Raw genomic sequence first — 19,747 nt, 5'->3', positions numbered from 1 at the left:
CAGACGGATGCATCAGAAGACTTAAGGACAGAGTCAGAGAGCCCCTGCCACACGGAGTCTGAAGAACACAGGTAGCTTCCACGAAAGGCAGATTGCTGAATTCACTTCCAGACCCTGTCATTCATGGACGCACTGATCTACCTTCCTGCTCACTCTCTGAGCTTTCTGTTCACTCGTTGGAGCTCTGGGAGCCAGGGGAGCTCTGGGCAGCAGGAAGTCACTGGCGGGCATCAGTAGTTGTCATCTGATCGTGGTACAGGTTTTCAGGAAACCTTTCTAACCATGCTAGAAATTAGGGACAGTATGTTGCTCCAGTCTCTGACGATGCCCATCTCAGAGCTGATGATGCCAGTCTCACCCACCCACTTCCTGCCGACTTAGCTAAGGAGGCCCACACACAACAGGCCATGGGAAACACAATGTCCCCTTCTGCAGTCATGTGGATAATCCGTGGTTCTGTCACAGGTGAAGAAAGACCTACAAAACACAACACTCTTCACAGAAATAACTTCATCTTCACATCTAATTAAATTGGAAGCCTAATTAAGTCACTGTTACTATAAGCTGGGAGAACTTGATGCTGGTCCATAGAGTCATTTTGCTTGGCAAAACTCAATCATGAGAAATCTGTGCCTATCTAGTTACACCTGATTTAAAAATCAAATACTGAAATATTTAACACTTGCCCCAGTGAGCCTGAGACCAGTTTACCAGAGTGGGCTGCAGGCTGAGGCACTTGCAGATGGCTCTGCCATCTTACGGTCAGGAGAAGCCTCTCTTGGCAAGTAAAGAGGAGACTTGCCTTCCTTCAACAAACCGTGCCCCATCAGTATCTGTGGGGGGTGGGCCCCTGTGGATACCACGTCTACGATGCTCAAGTTCCTTAAATCCAATGTCATAATGTTTAGACACAACCCCACATATCCCCTCCTCCTTAAATCCACTCTATGAATTACCTATATGATGTAAATGCTAAATACAATAAACAGTCGCACCAGGTTACTGAAGACATCCTGACAACGAAAACATCTGTATATGTTCAATATAGGCAAAAAAAAAATTCTGAAATTTTTAAATTCAAAATTAGTTGAATCTGTGAATGCAGAACCTGTAACTGCAAAGGGCCGACCATTGGGCTGCAGCCATCATGTGCTTGAGCCTATTCTGAGCCCTGGGGGAGAAGCAGGGATAATACAGGTTCAGGGTCTGTGCACTCGGATTCTGTAAACAGACTTCTCTGCTGCAGAAATGTAAGCACTAGGGCTAAACATGTCAGACAATCTGCAGATGATGCCTGTCTGCATGGAACGCGGCTCTAAGAACGCGCATCCTGCCTAGGCCAGGGACCAACGGGAGGAAGGAGGCACAGATCATCCCTCCTGGGAATCCATTTCCTTGAGGGTGAAAATGAATCCTCCTCCTCCATCCAGTGGGGTAGCTTTCATGGGTGAGCCTGGAAATTCAGACTCAAGCTCCCAGATGCCAACAAGAGGATGCAGGGACCGGATGCATGACATGCAGGAAAGGTCTGCAACCAACACTTTTGCGGGCAGGAAGACAATTTTTACAGAATTTAGTTCTGTCAAACAAGGCATTGCTAGAATCGGAAAACACGGGCCAAAAATAAGATCACAAATGTTCCAGTTCTCATGGAAGCTATTCTTAGAAATGAAAAAAAAAAAAAGCCAACCTAGACATTTAAAAAAATGCAAGTTTTCAAAATCTATTCAATTATTCAGAGTTCTCAGAGAGGCAGGATGATAGGGAGAACACTGGGCTAATAATCAGGTGGCCTGGGTTTATTTTCAGCTCTGCCAGAAGCCCTGTGAACTTGGGCAATGCTGCCTAACAGGGCGGTGGGGGGGGGGGGGGGGGAAGCCGCAGTGGCGACGTCTCTGCTTGCAGAGCGCTGCTGTTCTGTGACTCAGCAACGCGTTAGCCTTGCGGTTTCCCTCCTATGGCTAAGGAGCTGGGGATCTTTGCTTTTAAATCAACAAACTGGCCCCCTAATCCCAATACCCTTGTTACAAGAGCTACCTGCATTATCTGGATGCTCGGAGGAGCAGGACACTCTGGGAAAGGAAGCGGTGCAGACCTCCGGCGCAGCATAGTGCATGCGCCATAAAGCTATACATTAACAAGTTATGCCTTAGCCCTGCGTGGGAAAACTGCACGCTATCATTCTAATTCAATTCCCCTAAATCTGTCCTCTTCACCTATGGAGGAAACAAATCTGGGGAGCGGTGCACCTAGAGACGGCCAGGGACAGCAGCAGGAAGGGGCAGGACGTGGCAAGGAGAAGAGAGTTTTTGCAGAACAAACAGACAGGCAAACAAAATCTTAAGCAAGCAGACTGCAGGGCTCGGCCGAGAATACAGGCCAGTGAATACTGGAGGAAACCGCCCCACATCTGTGGAGAGCCCTGTGGGCATTAAACAACACACCACATTAGGGTGACATGAATTCTGGGGTAGCCTGATCCAGCTTCTTAATGCTCCAAGTCATGAGACAGACTGACTAAAAAGGCCAAGAAATTTTAAGGAAAAAAAATCATTAAAAAGAACAAAAGCTTTGGCACTTCAAGGAGCAGGCTTTTTTTTTTTTAAATCCAATTTCTTGAAGCAATTCATTTCTAATCCTCCCCAATAAGTGAGGTACATCTCACAGTGTTTACCATTTCGTTTTTTACAACCAAGTCCTGACTCAGAGCAAGGCCCATGAAGGAGAGCCATGTGCTAGCTGCGGGCCCTGTTGGCAGACCATAAAGCTGGCTGCTCACACATGGGTGTGGGGACTTAGTCCCTCTCCCTCTGCTATGCCACCCTGGCTTTCTTCCAGATCTTGGGTACACCAAGCTCTTCCTTACCCCAGGCCTGATGAACATGCTGTTCCCTGCCTGGGGTGTTCCTCCTGGCAGAATCCCATTCATCTTCCGTATCAGTTTAAACAAGGGCTCAACAAGTCCTTAGAGTCCCAGATAAAGGGCCTCTGCCAGTTAATCTCCTGTGGCTGCTTCTTTGCTTACCGTATTTATAATTATACATTGTTGCCCATTTTTCATTGATTCATAAAGCACACAGATATAAAACATAAATATAAAGGCAGAGGGCTATCTGGTTTTTTGTGTCAGCTCCCAGGATGTGGGATCCAGTACAGTGCCTAACACATGTGTGCTCATTAAACTACTGGTGGCTTAATAAATAAATAAAGTGTTTTAATTTTTTTAATAGGGTCTCAGTATCCCATGTTGGCCTTTATTTCCTATGTATCCTGTGGCGCCCTTGAGCTTCTGGTCCTCCGGCCTCCACCTCTGGAGTGCTGGGAGGATCAAGCTCAGGGCCTCACTCATTCACGTGAGCACTCTACCAGCTGAGCCACATCCCCTGACCCTTGACAGGGCATTTATTACAGCGGTGTTATATATTATTTATGTTTTTTTTAAAGTATGAGTGTTCTGTCTGCATGTCTGTCTGTAGACCACAAGAGGACATCAGATCCCATTTCAGATGTTTGTGAGCCACCATGTGGTTGCTGGGAATTGAACTCAGGACCTCTGGAAGAGCAGGCAATGCTCTTAACTTCTGAGCCATCTCTCCAGCCCCTATTTTATATTGTATATTATTATAAAGCATCACTTCTACTTTATAAAGGAAGAAAGTTGCTGCCCAATGTCACACAGCTGGTAAGTGACAGGACAGGGTCTCAAAGTCCTATCCGTCCAACTCCAGAGAGCACACCTAAATGCTGCTTTTGCTACAACACTCTGTGAGGCAAAATGAACTCGTGATACGCCTTCAAAGGGTTACAATCGGGAGGAAAATGCCTTTAGAAACCAAACTGAAGCTTTAGGTACTGCGCTACACGGTACAAGTAGCTGCTGCAGGAGGCCACAGGGGGAAGCAGGCAGGATTGGGAGGCCATTCAGACAAGATGAGAGCCAAGGGAACAAAGACGGTGAGCAGCAGAGCTTAAGGGACTGGCGAGGAGGTCACTCTAACTGGAATGGAGGATTAACATAAGCCCAGAAGCTGTGACGTAGGTTAAAGAAACATGTATGTAATAAACAAATCTCTTCAGCCTTCTGTTCTAACACCCTGCGAGCACAGGCCTGAGAATCACCTGCCGCCTAGTTGATGTTACTCTGGTCCTCGCTGACACCAGTAGGGTGGAAAGCTGCCCCGGCTGCCCAGCTGACGAAATGCTAAAAACCTGTAAGATTTCTACAGTCTCTAATCAACTAAAACTCAAAGGAAGAGAAGTTATTACTAAACTACAAACAGTCTTTATACAGAATTGTAAGTTATTTCAAACTCACTATACACCTGAAACTATCTTAACCAGGTAAGTGTGTATCTGGTGATTTCCTGATTAATTTGATCACTATTCCCCTCCATCATCCATAGCTTCAAGAAAGTCAGTTTGAGCTGGAAGTTCGGGGTGGACACAATCAGGATACATTATATACATGTATGCCAAAGAATAAATAAAAATATTTTTAAAACGGAAAGTCAGTTTGAAAGGATACTCCTGAATGAGCTGGCACATGACTTTAAATCTCACCACTGGGGAGGCAGAGGCAGGTGGATCTCTTCTGAGTTTGAGGCCAGTTTAGTCTATAAGTGAGTTCCAGGCAAGCCAAGGCTACACAGAGAAACCCTGTCTCAAGGGAAAGAAGGAAGGGAAGAAGGAAGGAGGGAGGGAGGAAAAAAGGGACGGAGGAAGGAACGGGTTCTTTCCTTTACCCACCTCCACCTTTACCAAGTCCAAGCCACATGTATTCCAGAAGGCTGGTTCCAGGCGCATTGGCCCTGTCTCCTTTGGATAATAAAATCTACCAAGCTCAAGTTCTTTACATTAAATGATGGAGTGTTAACATATAATTTTCTATTTCTTCCCACCTAATATACTGTAAATCATCCCCATCTGTAATGACCAACACCAATTGTGATTTTGTCTAGAGAATAAGTAATGAAAGAAAGTCCATACATGTTCACTCTAAATGCAATGTGTGTGTGTGTGTGTGTGTGTGTGCGAGAGAGAGAGAGAGAGAGAGAGAGAGAGAGAGAGAGAGAGAGAGAGAGAAAGGGAGAGAAAGGGAGAGAGAATTTGAGTGTGTGGGAGAGAGAGAGGAGAGAGAGAGAGAGAGAGAGAGAGAGAGAGAGAGAGAGAGAGAACGTTCTTGTGTTTGGTGCATGGGTGCATATGTGTTTGTGAGTGGGTGCAAATGTGTGTCGCACGCATGTGGAGGCAGAGGTCGATATCCACTCTCTCTCTCTCTCTCTCTCTCTCTCCTCTCTCTCTCTCTCTCTCTCTCTCTCTTTTTCTTACTTAGTTTTTATTCATAATCATAAACTTAACTCTGCAATCCAGCTAGACTTGAAGGGGAATGAGGAAAATATGGAACCCAAAAAACTTCAGTGAGAGCAGAGATTACAGGGTACTGCGAGCAGATGGGGCTGGGGTGCTCTCCTGAGCTACAGAAGGAATGGTCTGGTCTGTAAGAAGCCCGCAAGTCAAAAGAATTAGAGTTGTCCACAGTTGGAAATGGTGATCTTCTTGCTGGTCTTGCCATTCCTGGACCAAAAATGCTCCATGGCTTCCACAATGTTCATGCCTTCTTTCACCTTCCCAAAGACCACGTGTTTGCCAAACAGCCACTCAGTCTTGGTGGTGCAGATAAAAAACTGGGAACCATTTGTGTTTGGTCCAGCATTTGCTGTGGACAAGATGCCAGGACCTGTATGCTTCAGGATGAAGTTCTCATCCTCAAATTTTTCTCCGTAGATGGATCTGCCGCCAGTGCCATTATGGCGTGTGAAGTCACCACCCTGGCACATGAATCCTGGAATAATCCTGTGGAAGGAGGAACCCTCATATCCAAATTCTTTACATCCAGTGCTAAGAGCACGAAAGTTTTCTGCTGTCTTTGAAACTTTGTCTGCTAATAGCTCAAAGGAGACGCGGCCCAAGGGATCGCCATGGGCCATGATGTCGAAGAACACGGTGGGGTTGACCATGGCTGCAGCAAGCAGCGAGAGGGGACAGCGGCATCTGCAAAGCCAATATCCACTCTCTTACACAACCACTCTCCACCTTATTTTCCGAGACAGGGTTTTTCACTGAACCGGAAGCTTGCTCATGCAAGCAGAAGGGCTGGCCAGGAAGCCTCACGAATCATGTCTTTGCCTGTCTAGTACATCACACCTGGCTTTTCATGTGGGTTCTGGAGCTCAAATTCAGGTCCCTGTGCTTGCCTGGAAAGTGTTATATGGGATGAACTATTTCCCAGTTTATAGATACAATTTGAAAAAAAAATACTTTGAATTCATAGATATGGAATCTACAGATACTGAGAATCCAATACACATATTTCTTAATACAGACTTGGCTTCTGTGAGTACCCTGAATTCCCCAAAAATACTGTGTATAAATAAAATGTGTAAATAAATATTTAAGCATCTAAGTGGTAATGCATCAGAAGTTTGTAGAGACAACTACAAGACAGGAAGAGGGGAGCTGGTCCCAGCGGCATGGGGGAGACCTAGCTCTGCCCTTAGCCTGCACTATGCAGGAGAGCTGGTCCCAATGGCATGGGCACAGAAGACTTGGGGGGCTGACCAACCAACTCAGTTACTATGAGGTCCAGATCCAGGGCTTTGAGCTGGCTCACCCCAACATCTACCCCACCTATGAGCTGCTGGAGCTGGGGAAGGGGCCAGTCCTGCAGAACCAAGCTGCAGGATCTCTGTGAAACAGAAGGACATCTGAGAAGAGTCTCAGTGAGGGTCCAGTATTGATGGTATAGCAGAAGCCAGAGGCCTCAAGCCGGACCAATCCGTTGTAATGATCATTCGCAAGTAAAGCCATTTGTGCAAAAGGATATGCAGTGTGGCATGCCACACTGCACACTGCGGCTTCCACAGCGAGATTTTCTTCCTTGTGGGGGCAGCGTTACAAGGGTGGGGGGCGGAAATGAGTGGGATCGGGGTGCATGGCATGATTCACAGAGAATCAGTTTTTTAAAAGTATGAAAAAAAAGATATGGAGTCACACTAAATCTCAAATTATAACTATAGCTTAGATGTAGATATTAGATTTTCTTTTTTAATCAATGAAAAAAAGAAAACGAGGTTAAGAAAGACTGTTGTGTTCATGGTAACCAGTGAAGTCCAAACCCAGGTCTGATACCTGAGATTCTGCACCACAGCCACCGTGAAGCATTAACTCAAGTTAAAACTTGATGCAATCACAAAGGTAAGAAACAGAATAACGCTCTAACATATGTTTCTTACATTTCTGCCCACCTTGCCTCACTCCTGCTCGTGCCACCCCCACCCAAGCCTGTCAACCAACCCTGCCAAGAGAGGAAGGCATCTCTGCCTCATCCAGTTCCTTTATGCACGTTTCTCAGGAGCTGGGCCAAGGACTGTATTTATCAGGATCATTTAGCTGATAGCTGGGCCCTGTGGAGGCTCCGACCGATCAACAAGCTTTTTAAGAAATTGTACTAGTCATACTTACAAGGCACTTAAATGTTTCCATGATACATCCACTTGTGCTTTCTCTTCAAGCCCCATGGTAATTACTACATTTTATGCAAAGGGGACTGGAGTCTTAGAAAGACTGTGCTCGTTGAGGGCACTGTGACCTCAAGGAGCAGAGAGGGGCTCGCGCTACACAACGTAGACATGAAGTCTACTGCCTTGCTTTACCTCTGTGATAGATGCACTGATTTAAAACCTGTTTGTGAACTTCCAAATGCAGCGTCATGTTGGGACATCTGGGTTCACTCCCAGCTCTCAGCCAGTGAGCGATCGTCTAGCCTCCACAATAGAAGGAAAGCGTGTGGCCAGCCAAGGCCCTAACAATTTCTGACTCAACAGGCCATCCAACTTCAACAGTAAAAGCAAGGGTGGTGGCAAATTAACATACCTAACAATCCAGTCCAGCTGCGAAACACAGGAGCAGCTGGCATTCAACCCTGTCCCAGAGCTCATAAATATTCAAACAAAAGAGATGTGGTCATGGGCATCTAGGTTTCTCACGCTGTGGCTCCACAGCGTGATTTAAGGATATCCAGTTGGGCTGGTGAGATGGCTCAGCAGGTAGAGAGAGGTGATTGTCCTCGGGCGATTACCTGAGCTTGAGCCTTCCTACAAGATGCAGGAAAGAAGGACGCCTGGGAGCCGTCCTCTGATCGACACATGCTTGCCATCGCGTGTGCATTCCTGTGTATGCATGCACATGCGCACACGCACACACACAAATTCAAAAATAATATCTAGAGTCCAAACGTGTTCCTTAGAGCCCCTGAACCTCAGGGCCACCCTGTCCTCCATTCATCTCTCTTGCTGGGTACATCCCTTCAGCCCACAGCAATGGGCTGTCTCCAAAAGGGATGCTCTTTCTGGTTCTCCAGGGCCACCTCTGGCTTCTCTAACTCTGGTCTCAGATCTAGCACTTTCTGGTAAAACACTTTCACGGATGATCTTCCAAACGCTCTGCCCACACTGACTGCGCCCCTCTCCTATTCCCTGAACAGCTGTCAGTTTTACTTCTCAATGTGCTTTCGCAGAAACGTTAGTCTTAGCATCATTGCTCCTATTTTCCCGTCTCAGGGCCTGCACAGATCTCTCCACCCCGCCTTCCCAAAGCACTGCTCTGTAGATCCCTGCCTTCCTGCACACTCCTGGGGAGCCACTTCTGAACACCAAAATCCGTACAAAGGCATCAATAGTTTAGCTTTGTTAAAACACACCCCTCCCCCAGGCTCCACTCAGCATATAATAAGAGGCTCATGCACTGGGCACCTCCTAGTACATTACATTTAATATGATACTTCGACAAAACTTCCGATCTGACCCTCTGAACAATCAGAGAGTGTGTCTCTCTAGTTTAAAAAACCAAAACCAAAACAAATAAACAACTATGATTGTCAAGAGAAGAAAAATAATTCTCCATGATCATGGAGTCGTGAATGAGGAGTTATGAGTGAGGAGAGCCATAACTCAAGTCTGCATATTGAGATACATCTTGGGTATTTTGTATAGAACTAATTGATGTTTTGGGTCCCTCCTGCAAGGAGCAAGCGCCATGTAAACATTTGATTAGAGCTACTTCATCTGAGAATAATTAAACTGAAACTGTCTTTCCTAGTTCAATCTCTTGGTCCTTAAGGGAGTTGAACCAAGCTTAAAACTGGCAGGAGTAACATCAGAGCTTAACACACATCAAAACCTTAACACAGGAGTGTGTAACATCAGAGCTTAAGACAGAGTAAAATCTTAACACAGGAGTGTGTAACATCAGAACTTAATACACAGCAAACCCTTAACTAAAGCCAACTCAGGAGGAGTAATAGCCAGATCCCTGCCCCACGCACATGGAACCAAAGCACATTTTCTTCAGAGGATAACCAATCAAGTCAGCTCATCACATTAGAGTTTCCCCATGTGCGGTAGACTTAAAGTAAGTCTACTGCATATTTGCAAATACTTGGGTTGCTAGAAAGAGGAAAAACGAGCAAAAAACCCTCAAGTTTAGAAGAAAGAGAAAACAGACCACAACAAACCCCACGTTTACGGCTACATAGTTATTGGACCAGCAGTGTTTGGACTATCCCAACTAGTAGCTTTTATTAGTGTTAAAATTCCCAGGCATCAGGGGACAATAAAGTATTACTCCCCCTAAGATAAGAGGCAAAGGCACCCTCCTCTCTTTTGGGAATGCTTGCATCTTACTGAAGCAAGTGGCTGAGCACCAGCTCCAGACGTGAACCCCACACTCTGTGCAAACTCAACCAACAAGCTCAATAGCCAACATTTGCCTCCAGATTGGGAATCAAGTAACACCTGTGATCAGAGCCTCTGACCCCTTCTATGTGGATCACAGAATTTAAAAAAAATGTTTCTATGATAGTCTAAAACTTGCAACATCATAGATGAGGAATTGGGGGGTCAGAGACTGATACACAAAACACAAGATTGTATCACAGAGGGCTTTCTCAGCAGGTACCACGGGTTCTGTTTTTATAGTGGTTTCTCAAGACTGGATTAAGGATAGAGAAGTATTAGCCTCAATGTTTGAATAGACCCACATGCCCAGCTTTCACCTAACATTGATATAACACCTATTGAATGCTTTCAACCAAACTAGCTCCAAACTACTTTTACTAACCCATTTCTTTCTTTCTTTGTCTTCCCCCCCTCCCCAGACAGGGTTTCTCTGTAACTGTAGCTTTGGAGCCTGTCCTGGAACTAGCTTTTGTAGACCAGGATGGCCTCGAACTCACAGAGATCCGCCTGCCTCTGCCTCCCGAGTGCTGGGATTAAAGGCGTGCGCCACCGCCGCCAGGCCTATTTCTGAGTAGAGCCACCATTGAACAACAACGAAACACCTAGGCCAGACACACACAGACTGCTTTGTTCTTCAAGCACCATTACCCCTGAACCCCCCCCCACACACACACACACAGACCCTGAGGCCCCGAAGTGGCGTGAACAAGTTCCTACCAAATTTCTAAGCGGAGGGGGCAGAAGACACAAGAGACTTTCTGCTTACCAGGGCAGAGGACCGGAAAGCTGTAGACACTGACAGATGCAGTAGCTATTTCATAAGACTCCTGGAGCCAACACAATATAGCTCTTTCTAGAGGGGGCTACATGTCAAATTGGATGGGTTTTCTGCCTCCACATTAGTTCCTCATCATATAAAACAGCTGAGCCTTGTTTCTCCTGCCTCAAAACAAAGCCATAATTTCCTGGATAGCGGAGATCGAGGCGGTGGGAGATTGGACAGGATTCGAGGAGGCGGAGGCGAGAAGTTCTCCAGCTGACGGCCACAAACGGTGTTAAGCATTGCACGCCTTATGGTAACCACACAGGGTAACAGGTCACCTGTGCTGAAACTGAGGCGCACAGACATGGCAGTCACCCACTGGGAGTGACTGGGAGCCCACAAGCGATGCTCGCCAATGACGGAGCTCAGAAGGACCTGGGAGCAGCCTCCGGGAGCCTGCCATGAAAAAGCAGAGCGGAATAGCGGAGCAGGGTCTGCGGCTAACATTCCTACAGAAAGAAAAGAGCCTTTAGGAACTGGCCAGGCAGGAGCTGCTTCCAGCCACCTGCCTCGAACTTCTAATTGAAAATTGCAGTTCATGAGGCAAATATTGGAGTCAGCAGTGAATGTCCCTAACTATTATACCATATGCCTTTTGAGCCATTTGTCACACCTGGCTAGCCTTTCACCTTCATGTCAACCAAAGCTCAGCCCTTCAGGAGATCAGCCTGAGTGGAAGAGAACTCATCACAGCTGCCGCGGATGGCGCCTCTGGGGATGGCGAGCATCTTGCTAACATCAACCTCAGTCTAGTCTGTATGGGAGAAGGCTCTTCCTGAGGCCATGGCTTACTCTGCTCAACCAGAACCAAGAGGGGCAGCCTCCTGAATTCTCATGCCTTGACCCAAAATTGAGTGGAAAGGGCCTTGGAAGAAGTGAGACAAGCCGGGCGGGTGCTGGCACAGGTCTTTAATCCCAGCAGTTGGGAGGCAGAGACAGGCAGATATCTGTGAGTTCGAGGCCAGCCTGGTCTTACGCGGAGTGAATTCCAGGACTGGCTCCATAGCTTCTGAGAAACCCTGTCTCGAAAAACCAAAATATAAATTTAAAAAGAAGTGAGATAAACTAGAGTTTATCTAGTGGAGAACTGGAGGGTGGGGGTGGGGTGGGGGCAGAATGGAGACAGGCTTTTTCTGGGATAAATGAGGCAGCCAGGATGTTCTGGGACAGCGAAAGGCAACAACAATCTTCAGATTTTCGGGTGTTACAAAGGTCTGGTGATCCCCAACAGGCTGAGGGCAGCAGCTCTCTGAAGGCGCCAACAGACGCACTGAGTTCCGTCAGCCTGGACTCAGCCCTGCCAGTGTGGCAAACAAGCGCACGCATTCTTCTCAGGGCTGAGGCTGCACAACAGCCTCTCCACAGGGCCTGTTTGCTTAAGGAGCCCGAGGCTTTGATGTCCGGGTAAAAGTTGGGAAGTTCTGTGTAAAGAAGTAGCTCTAGTGGCAGGAGCAGAGGGAGGGGCGAGCGGCGGCTCCTGGCCCTATTAATCACAAGTTTAAAAACTTTTAAGGAAATTATCGAATGGTCTGTACACAGGAATGAGAAGCAAGGAAATTATGTCAGCCTCTGCTGCGACTCGGGCCAAGGCATTTCTACTGTTTCTTTAAGACAGGCTGTCATGCCTACCCTCAAAGGGGTGCTTATGGGGGAATGTTTTGAAGCAACCCAACTTAGCAACCAACATTAATAAAATCCTCTGGGCCTGCTCAGTTTCTCCCATGTACAAAGGTTATATGTGCTGTGAACATTCCAAGCATATAAAGGCAACAGTCGCTTCATACCGACAACAGCGTGGGGCTAAGAGCAAAGGAGGATGACCAAGGCTAAGGACATCTGTGGGTGACAAAAGCAGGCTCGTAACTGAGTGCTAAGAATCCGCTAATACAGAGGGTATTTTTATGCACGCATGTTTGTTTCTCCTAAGTATGCGAGCTTAGCTCCATTTTAAAGATTAGAAATGAGAAGTGGAGGCTTAAGGAACTTAGGGAAGATAACATAACACAGCAAGGATGCAAATGCAGGCAAGACTGGTCCAGAGCCTGCCCCACGGGGCTGCAGGGCCTTCCCATGGCATGCCAAACCCTCAGAACAAGATCAGGAAGTACAATTTTTGTAAGATGTAAATGGTGATCTCCCGCCTTTGTTTTCTTGCCATTCTTTTTGCTGTTTCAGTAACAGCCAATATTTATTTCCACTTTCTTCCTAGTCTATTGTACTTATTGATAATACCATAAACTAGAAAAAAAGTAATTCTCTGCTCGCTCACATCCCATAGAGCACCAAACCATTAACCTCTATGTGAACAACACATGCCATCAAAATAAATACAACGCACTTGAAGCCAACTTAAAACCAAGATCAAAGAGATGATGAAAGGGAACCTAGAGAGAAACAGGGAGGCTGGGGGGCGGGGAGAGGACAACCTATTGGGTTTCATGAGTTAAGCCCAAGTCACCGCGTAGGCTGAGAAGCCACACCACAAAGGCATACACTTTACTCTGTAAATTTCTTAAGATTAAATGCTGGGGGCTGGGAATATAGTTTAGTGGTAGCGCAAGCAGTTGCCTCGTATGAGCAAGGCGTGGGATTTAACCCCCAGCAACACCACCAGCCCATGCAATGGTACAAGTTCTTATAAGTTGAAGGAGCCAGTCCAGAGACCTGCTAAAGCCTTTAGCAGTTGGGCATCGTCACGTCCGAATTACCATGTAACTTGGCAGCCCCTCCTCCTCCCATTTCTGGGCCTTTGGAATGCATTCACAGACCCTCATGATAGGACTGAAAAGAACACAGAGCTGTAGGAAAGGAGAACTAAGAACTTCTGTGTTGTTTGTTTGTTTGGGGGGTGGGGTGGGGAGAGATTGGAGCCTTTCACATTATCCAGAAAAAAAAAATGACTTCAAACAGCTTCCTACTCCCGCAGTCTGAAAACATACAATGTCTTGACAATAAATAGTAAGTTGTTCTGTGATGCTGATGCTTTTACTTCACCCTGTTATAACGGGTCCTTGAATACCAGATCTCTTCAGTCCAGTGTAGCATGATGTTATCATCTGCATTATAAGACGGAGACTTGGGAAACACAGGAAATACTTCATAATTCCCAGAAGCTGAGCTTTTGAAAACCATCTTAATGATTTCTAAGGTGAAGGCGGTTAGCAAAGGCACCACTTAAAAGCAAAAACCAACAACAAAAAAAAACCAGGCATTTAAATTACTGAAAGCATACTCTCCTTAAGAATCACGGAAGGGTAATGACTGGGGTAGGGGAAGGGACTCATTTTAAATAAAGACTGAAGGGAAAAAAAACTAACAAGCTGTAACTAGATAAAATGAGAAAGAGAAACGCCTTTGCATATGAACTTCAAAGAAGAGGCTTCTGAACCAGGTTTCTCTGTCTGTTCCTTTGAGGTCGGTATATTATTAATGGCAAAGTCAACCAGGGATTGTTGCGGATCTGAGGGATGGGTTGTGCAGCAAGAGGAGAGTCTGAAGTGTGGGGCAAGAATGCCGGGTCCGGCTGGTGCAAGGAAGTTGTGGGCCTGGCATAATTTGCATGAAATATCAGTGTTGTAAATCCTTTCCCAACACCCCACCTAGAAAGGGAAGTCTACACAATTTTATTTTCCATTAACTAAGAAGATTTTTCCAGTCTTTACTCCCCTCTATCTGCACCCAGGCAGAACCCCTTAACTACCCTCAGGCAGCTTGCCACTGGGGCTGATCAGCACAGTTCTCCCTGACTGGAGAATCATGTCACACTAACAAGTATGAATCTCAAAAAAAAAAAAAAAAAAAAAAAAAAAAAAAAAAGTCCAAGGGGACACTGAAGTTCCAGAGATCCTGATGGAATGTAAACAAAGACAGAACAGGTACCGAACACCAGCCACCCACTCTTACCTCGGTGTACAATTTCTCTTTGAAAAAAAGGAAGAGAGATAACAGAGAAAATACACTGACCTGAAAATGCCTTTCCCGTGTGTGGGTTGCAACAATTGTTAATTTTAGAAAAATAGAGGAGGCAAACGCCCTGGCTTTGCTGAAACCAAGACTTTCCTAACAGTTTCTCAATGCAGCAATGTGTCAAGGTTCGGATACTTGTACCCAAAACACAGAAGCAACACAACTTCTTGGAACATCTTGACCAAGAGCAGGCTTAAGACACAGTCTCTGCTGTATGTTTTATAGTTATTAAAATCCAGGAAATGAAAGGAAGGTCGTGATCAGGTTCAACACTAGGTCAGAGGTCAGCTTTGAAGGAGTTAGGAAGATCAGAGGACTGCAGGTCACACACAGAAGCCAATACCAGTACTTCTGCAAACAGTCTCATCGTGGGTCCACTTACAAGGAAATATGGCACACTGGAGCCTATTTTCACAATAGGTTTGGAGTAAAGAAGTTCAGAGAGTCCGGGATGCGTGGAAAAGAGTGGGGTGACAGGTTATAACCCCGATTCTTGTTTGGGACAGTTGGCAACTCTGTGAGGTCATCAGATGGATCTTCCGGATAATTCTGGTCGGTCCTGCAACTGCTTCTAATCTAGGTCCTAGAGGCCCTGTTGTGTTCTTTGGGCTCTGCACACAGGATTTTGGTTTTTGGTTCGGGAAGCCTCTCAAGGTCATTTTGGGTCAGTTCAGAGGGTTCTGCACTTGCATCCTGAGAAAACATCTTGAACTGTTTTTTGAGGGGTAGCAGAGATGTCATTTTATGGCTGGGTTTCAATGTCATCGTCATTTACATGCGCGTTCCTTTAACTATGGAAACACAAGCCGTGACCTAACAACTGCTGTGGGATTTCTGGACGCCAACCTCGCCACCCCCGAAAGTACCGACCCAGAAGAGGGCACACCTCTGCTTCTGGGTAGCCCAACTTCTCCTGCAATCACTCAAGGGGTAATTATGCCTCCAGCTTCCTGGTAGGTAACAGCGTTGGTGAACCCGATGTTCTTGATTCGGGGTGGGGGCTGGGGACAAACGGGGATGACCAGGAGATCCTGACAACTTAAGAAGCAGAAGCAAAGAATGCGACGAGTGAAAGTCTCGGATTGCCTCGGCTGTGACGACACACAGCCCAGCGGGCCGCAGCCACCCCGACCCGCGCCGCCCCCGCGCCCCGTCGCCCTCCGCAGCCGGGGTCTCGCGCCAGCCTCTCAGCGTGCAGCGGGGAGCGGGGAGGCCGCCGGGGACCGCAGACCGGGAGGGGCGGCCCCACTGTGTGTGTGTGTGGGGGGGGGTCTCCCGGCCCCGCGCGCTCACCTGGTGCGTGTTGTTGGTCAGCTTGGCGACGAAGTCCGGGAGATGGCCGCAGCCCTGGTCCTCGGCGGGCGCGCCGCGGCGCCAACGGCCAGCGCGGGGGACGGGGCCCCCAGGCGCGGCGGCGCGCAGCCCCCAGCTCACCCCGACCGGCCCGGCCCAGCGCAGCGGAGGCGGCGCAGGCGGCGGCGGTGCGTCCAGCCGGTCCTGGCCGACGGCGGACGGCGGCAGCAGCTGCAGGAGCAGGAGGAGGCCGAGGGGCCAGCGCGAGAGGCCGTCCGCAGCTCCCCGGGGCCGCTCCATCGCCGCCGAATGCAGACGCCGCTGACACCTGCCACCCGGCGCGCCCGCCCACCCCCGCCGGCGCTGCGCCACACCCCCGAGCCCGGCCCGGCGCTGCTTGGATACGCGCAGCCGGGCCTCTCCGCCCCCATAGGCTGGCCGCCTGTCCTTCTTCCCCGGCCCACTCCTCATTGGCTCGCGTCGCCTCCGGCTTCGGGGGTCCTGGATTCGGATGCCAAGATGCGGGACTGATTGGCTGGAACGTGGCAGGACGGCTGAGGTCATTCCCCACCGTCTCTCGCTCAGCGTCTGCGGGCTGGGGGCCCGGAGTTGGCCTGGGGGCTCCCCGCCCCCGCTCGGCCCCCGAGTTCGCAGCGCCTCCCGAGACCCTCGGGTTGGGTTAGGATTGAGTCACGTTGCTTTCTCTCCCCGCCCCCGCCCCCTGAAATGCTTCTCAAAATCCCGTCGAGGGAAACTGCGTCTGGAAAAAGTCAGGGAATTCCTGAACTCCTCTCAGCTGGAAAAGGGCTCCGACGTAAACTGGTGCATCAGGATTTTAACCCGGCCCTCTGGCTCGCCCATTGTCTGCTGAAGGAGCCAAGAAGGTGAATGCGAAAATCCTATGGAGGCAAATGAACATCATTACACCCGTGACTCATGCAAGCCGCAAAAGTCTTTCCAACACGTTTGGCCTCAGTCACCTTCTTCGTCTGCGTGGAGGTAGTCCAGAAGCAGAATTCCTTATTACTTATTAGCTTCCCTGGACTTGGAAATATAGGTAACGTTGCCATCAAGTGTAGGTAAACGGGAAGAGAGTTGGATATATATGATCATTTCAATACAGGCACATCGTGATTTTAGTTAAAATAAAATACCCTTAATCCTGCAGTGAGTGCATCGCACCAGTTCCTTGTCAGAATATGATGCCTCCTAAATTAGTACCCGACGTCCAGTAAATAAACCCTCCACTGTTCCCCACGCCGCAGAAGCTGTGCACACAGCTTCCAGAACATGCACTGCTGGTAAAACCAGTTCTAAACCCTTAGCTTCACCTCTTCCCAACGTCTCAAGCTGTTTAGTAGGAACACACAAAGCCAGACAAAACGATACAAAGTGCAAAATCTACACCAGAGAAGAAGCAAACGGGAAGTTACTTTTAACTTTAAAGTAACAGGAAATCCAAATGAGAGTTTTGCTGTACAGAGAAATGGTACCATCCAACTCCAGCATGTCCTTCAAAGTACTGGTTTGTTTTTTGCAAACAAAACTATTTACATTATTTAGGGTTTTTTCCCCTCCCCAAAACCAGAGTAAGAAATGAAATGTGAAGCCTTTGAATGCTGAGGATGGCAAGTCAACAGAAAAAGTCCTCCAGCCTCTGAGCTACACAAGATGAAAAATGATGAATATTTCTTTCTGTAAATATAAACGTCACATTATTTTTTTTAAGTACGGCTTATGTTTAATTCGTGCCAACTATGGATTAGGTCACAAGGCAGCCTGTTCCAGTAGCATGTGATCAGTTACAGAGGGGAGAAAAGGGGCTACAAAGGAATATTTCTTTGTTTGGGTGACGAAGATGAATGGTCTATTGTCTTACTATGGGGAAAGAAGAAAGCTAACTCAACAGTGCCACCTGCTGGAGAAACTACGAGATCCATCTTTTAACTATTTGGTACAATTGTTTAGGTTTTTGTTTGTCCGTTTATTGGGGGAGGGACCGAGTCTTGTTTTTGAAGCCCAAGGTGGCTTCAAATCTTTGATTCTCCTTCCTCAGCCTCCTACATTGTGGGAATTGGGGCATGTGCTACATACCACTCCGGGATCAACCTTCTTTTTTTTTAATATGTTGCTTTTAGTTATATACCTAACAGTATGCTGGATTTCTTCAAACTGTTGATGATGTAACTTACCCATGCACCGAATTTTATTATTATTTTTAACACAAGGGGGATTAAACTCAGGATATTGCCCATGTTAGGCAAGTGCTCCACCTCTAAGGTAGAAAATACTATACATGAGATCTTTCTTTCCCTTTGTGTATGTCTGTGAGTGTTGGATCCCCTGGAACTGGAGATGCAGATTGTTGTGAGCTGCTATGTGGGTGCTGAGAATTGAACCCAGGTCCTCTGGGAGAGCAGTCAGTGCTCTTAACCACTGAGCCATCTCTCCAGCTCTGTGATCTTTCTTTATTCCCAGAAGTATGTAAATTTTACAAACATGTAAAGTTTCCCAGCACCCACATGGCAGTTCATACCCATCCAGTTCCAGGGTATCGGAACTAAAAACTATGCTTTTCTCAAATATATTTGTAGCAAAAGCATTAATAGGCAATTATCACAACACCATTCCCTTCCACAGTAAAGCTATTTCTTGGAGACAAGTAACCTTAACGTTAAGAAAATGAAATGTCTTTCTCTTTAAATAATGCACAGAGTAATTATAGCTGCTATGGCATTTACTCTTCTCAGTTACAAAGTGCAGACACACTGCCTTGGAAATGGGAGGAAGAACAGTAAACTGGATAGAGCTATGGTTTTTCTTGACCTTCTTTTCCTCTGTATACTTATGATTGATGCATCTCACCTCTTCAAAACAACACATCTGTTTCCATTTCTGCATTAATCTAGTGTTAAAAAGGAATTACTGGGACTGGAGCAATGGCTCAGAGGTTAAGACCACTTGCCGCTCTTGCTGAAGACCCAGGCTTGGACCTCAGCACCCACATGGTAGCTCACAACCACCTCTAACTCCAGTTCCAGGGGATCCAATGCCCTCTTCAGGCCTTCTTAGGCTGCTCACAAGACTCAGGCTCATGTGTGCACATGCACACACATGAAAGGGGATTACTGCCTCTTTTCCACTACATGTAATTTTCGCAGACCGCATGGAGACCGCAGATGGCATTTTCACAGCTCTATCACCAGTGCATTACTTAACACACAGTAGACAGCTTCCTCAAAAATGTCTTAAATGACTAAGTTGAGGGGCTGGAGAGACAGCTCAGCAGTTAAGACCACTGGCTGCTCTTCCAGAGGACCCGAGTTCAATTTCCAGCACCCTGTTCCAGTTCCAGGGGATCTAACACCTTCACATACAATTAATTTAATTATTTTTAAAAATAAAAAAATGACTGTTGATAGAGGATCTTAAAAAATATTCTTTATTAATTGAATTGATTCATTTAACATCCAGACTGCAGTATCCCCCCCCCCCCACTATTCCCTTACCCTACCTTCCCTCTACTACAGGATTTTTAATGTAGAAGTACTACAACTTAATACAACAGTGGCCAGGGGCTAACCAAATCTCACATCAGGATTAACATCAATAGAAATCTGTGGAAGATGATGATAAGCCTGCACTCTCTACTTTCATTGTGTGTTTGCGTGTGGCTCAAGTTCCTCCTCCTGTGAACTGTAGTTTTCAACGTACATTAGCACAAGCTACTTTGCACTACACTATGGATTTTGCATGAATTCAGCTACCCAAACAGTTACTATTTAATTTAACATCAAATAGTTCTAATGAAGCAGTACACAAAGTCCCAGCAAATAATTCTTAAGCTATCAATAAAAGGCAATTGATTCTT

At 47.0% G+C, this 19,747-nt stretch overlaps 2 protein-coding genes across 2 annotated transcripts in view; both read right to left on the bottom strand.

Annotated features, from left to right (window-relative positions):
* Positions 1-16,176, bottom strand: part of Sort1 (sortilin 1) — an 80,900-nt gene extending 64,724 nt beyond the window's left edge. Inside the window, exon 1 of the mRNA XM_038311247.1 lies at positions 15,877-16,176. Coding sequence (XP_038167175.1) covers positions 15,877-16,176 — 300 coding nt within the window. The remainder of the gene's footprint in view (positions 1-15,876) is intronic.
* LOC119800897 (peptidyl-prolyl cis-trans isomerase A-like) lies at positions 5,523-6,026 on the bottom strand. Its single transcript, XM_038311248.1, has one exon. The coding sequence runs from the start codon at positions 6,015-6,017 to the stop codon at positions 5,523-5,525; it is 495 nt and encodes a 164-aa protein (XP_038167176.1). The 5' UTR covers positions 6,018-6,026.
* Positions 16,177-19,747: the final 3,571 nt, after the last annotated feature.

This window comes from Arvicola amphibius, chromosome 14 (assembly GCF_903992535.2).
Source record: "Arvicola amphibius chromosome 14, mArvAmp1.2, whole genome shotgun sequence".
NCBI classification, from domain to species: domain Eukaryota; kingdom Metazoa; phylum Chordata; class Mammalia; order Rodentia; family Cricetidae; genus Arvicola; species Arvicola amphibius.
Note: the sequence above shows the minus strand (reverse complement) of the source record. Positions and strands in the feature narration are given on the sequence as shown.

Coding starts and splice junctions, on each gene's coding strand:
- LOC119800897 (XM_038311248.1), bottom strand. CDS start 6,017: ATGGTCAACCCCACCGTGTTCTTCGACATCATGGCCCATGGCGATCCC.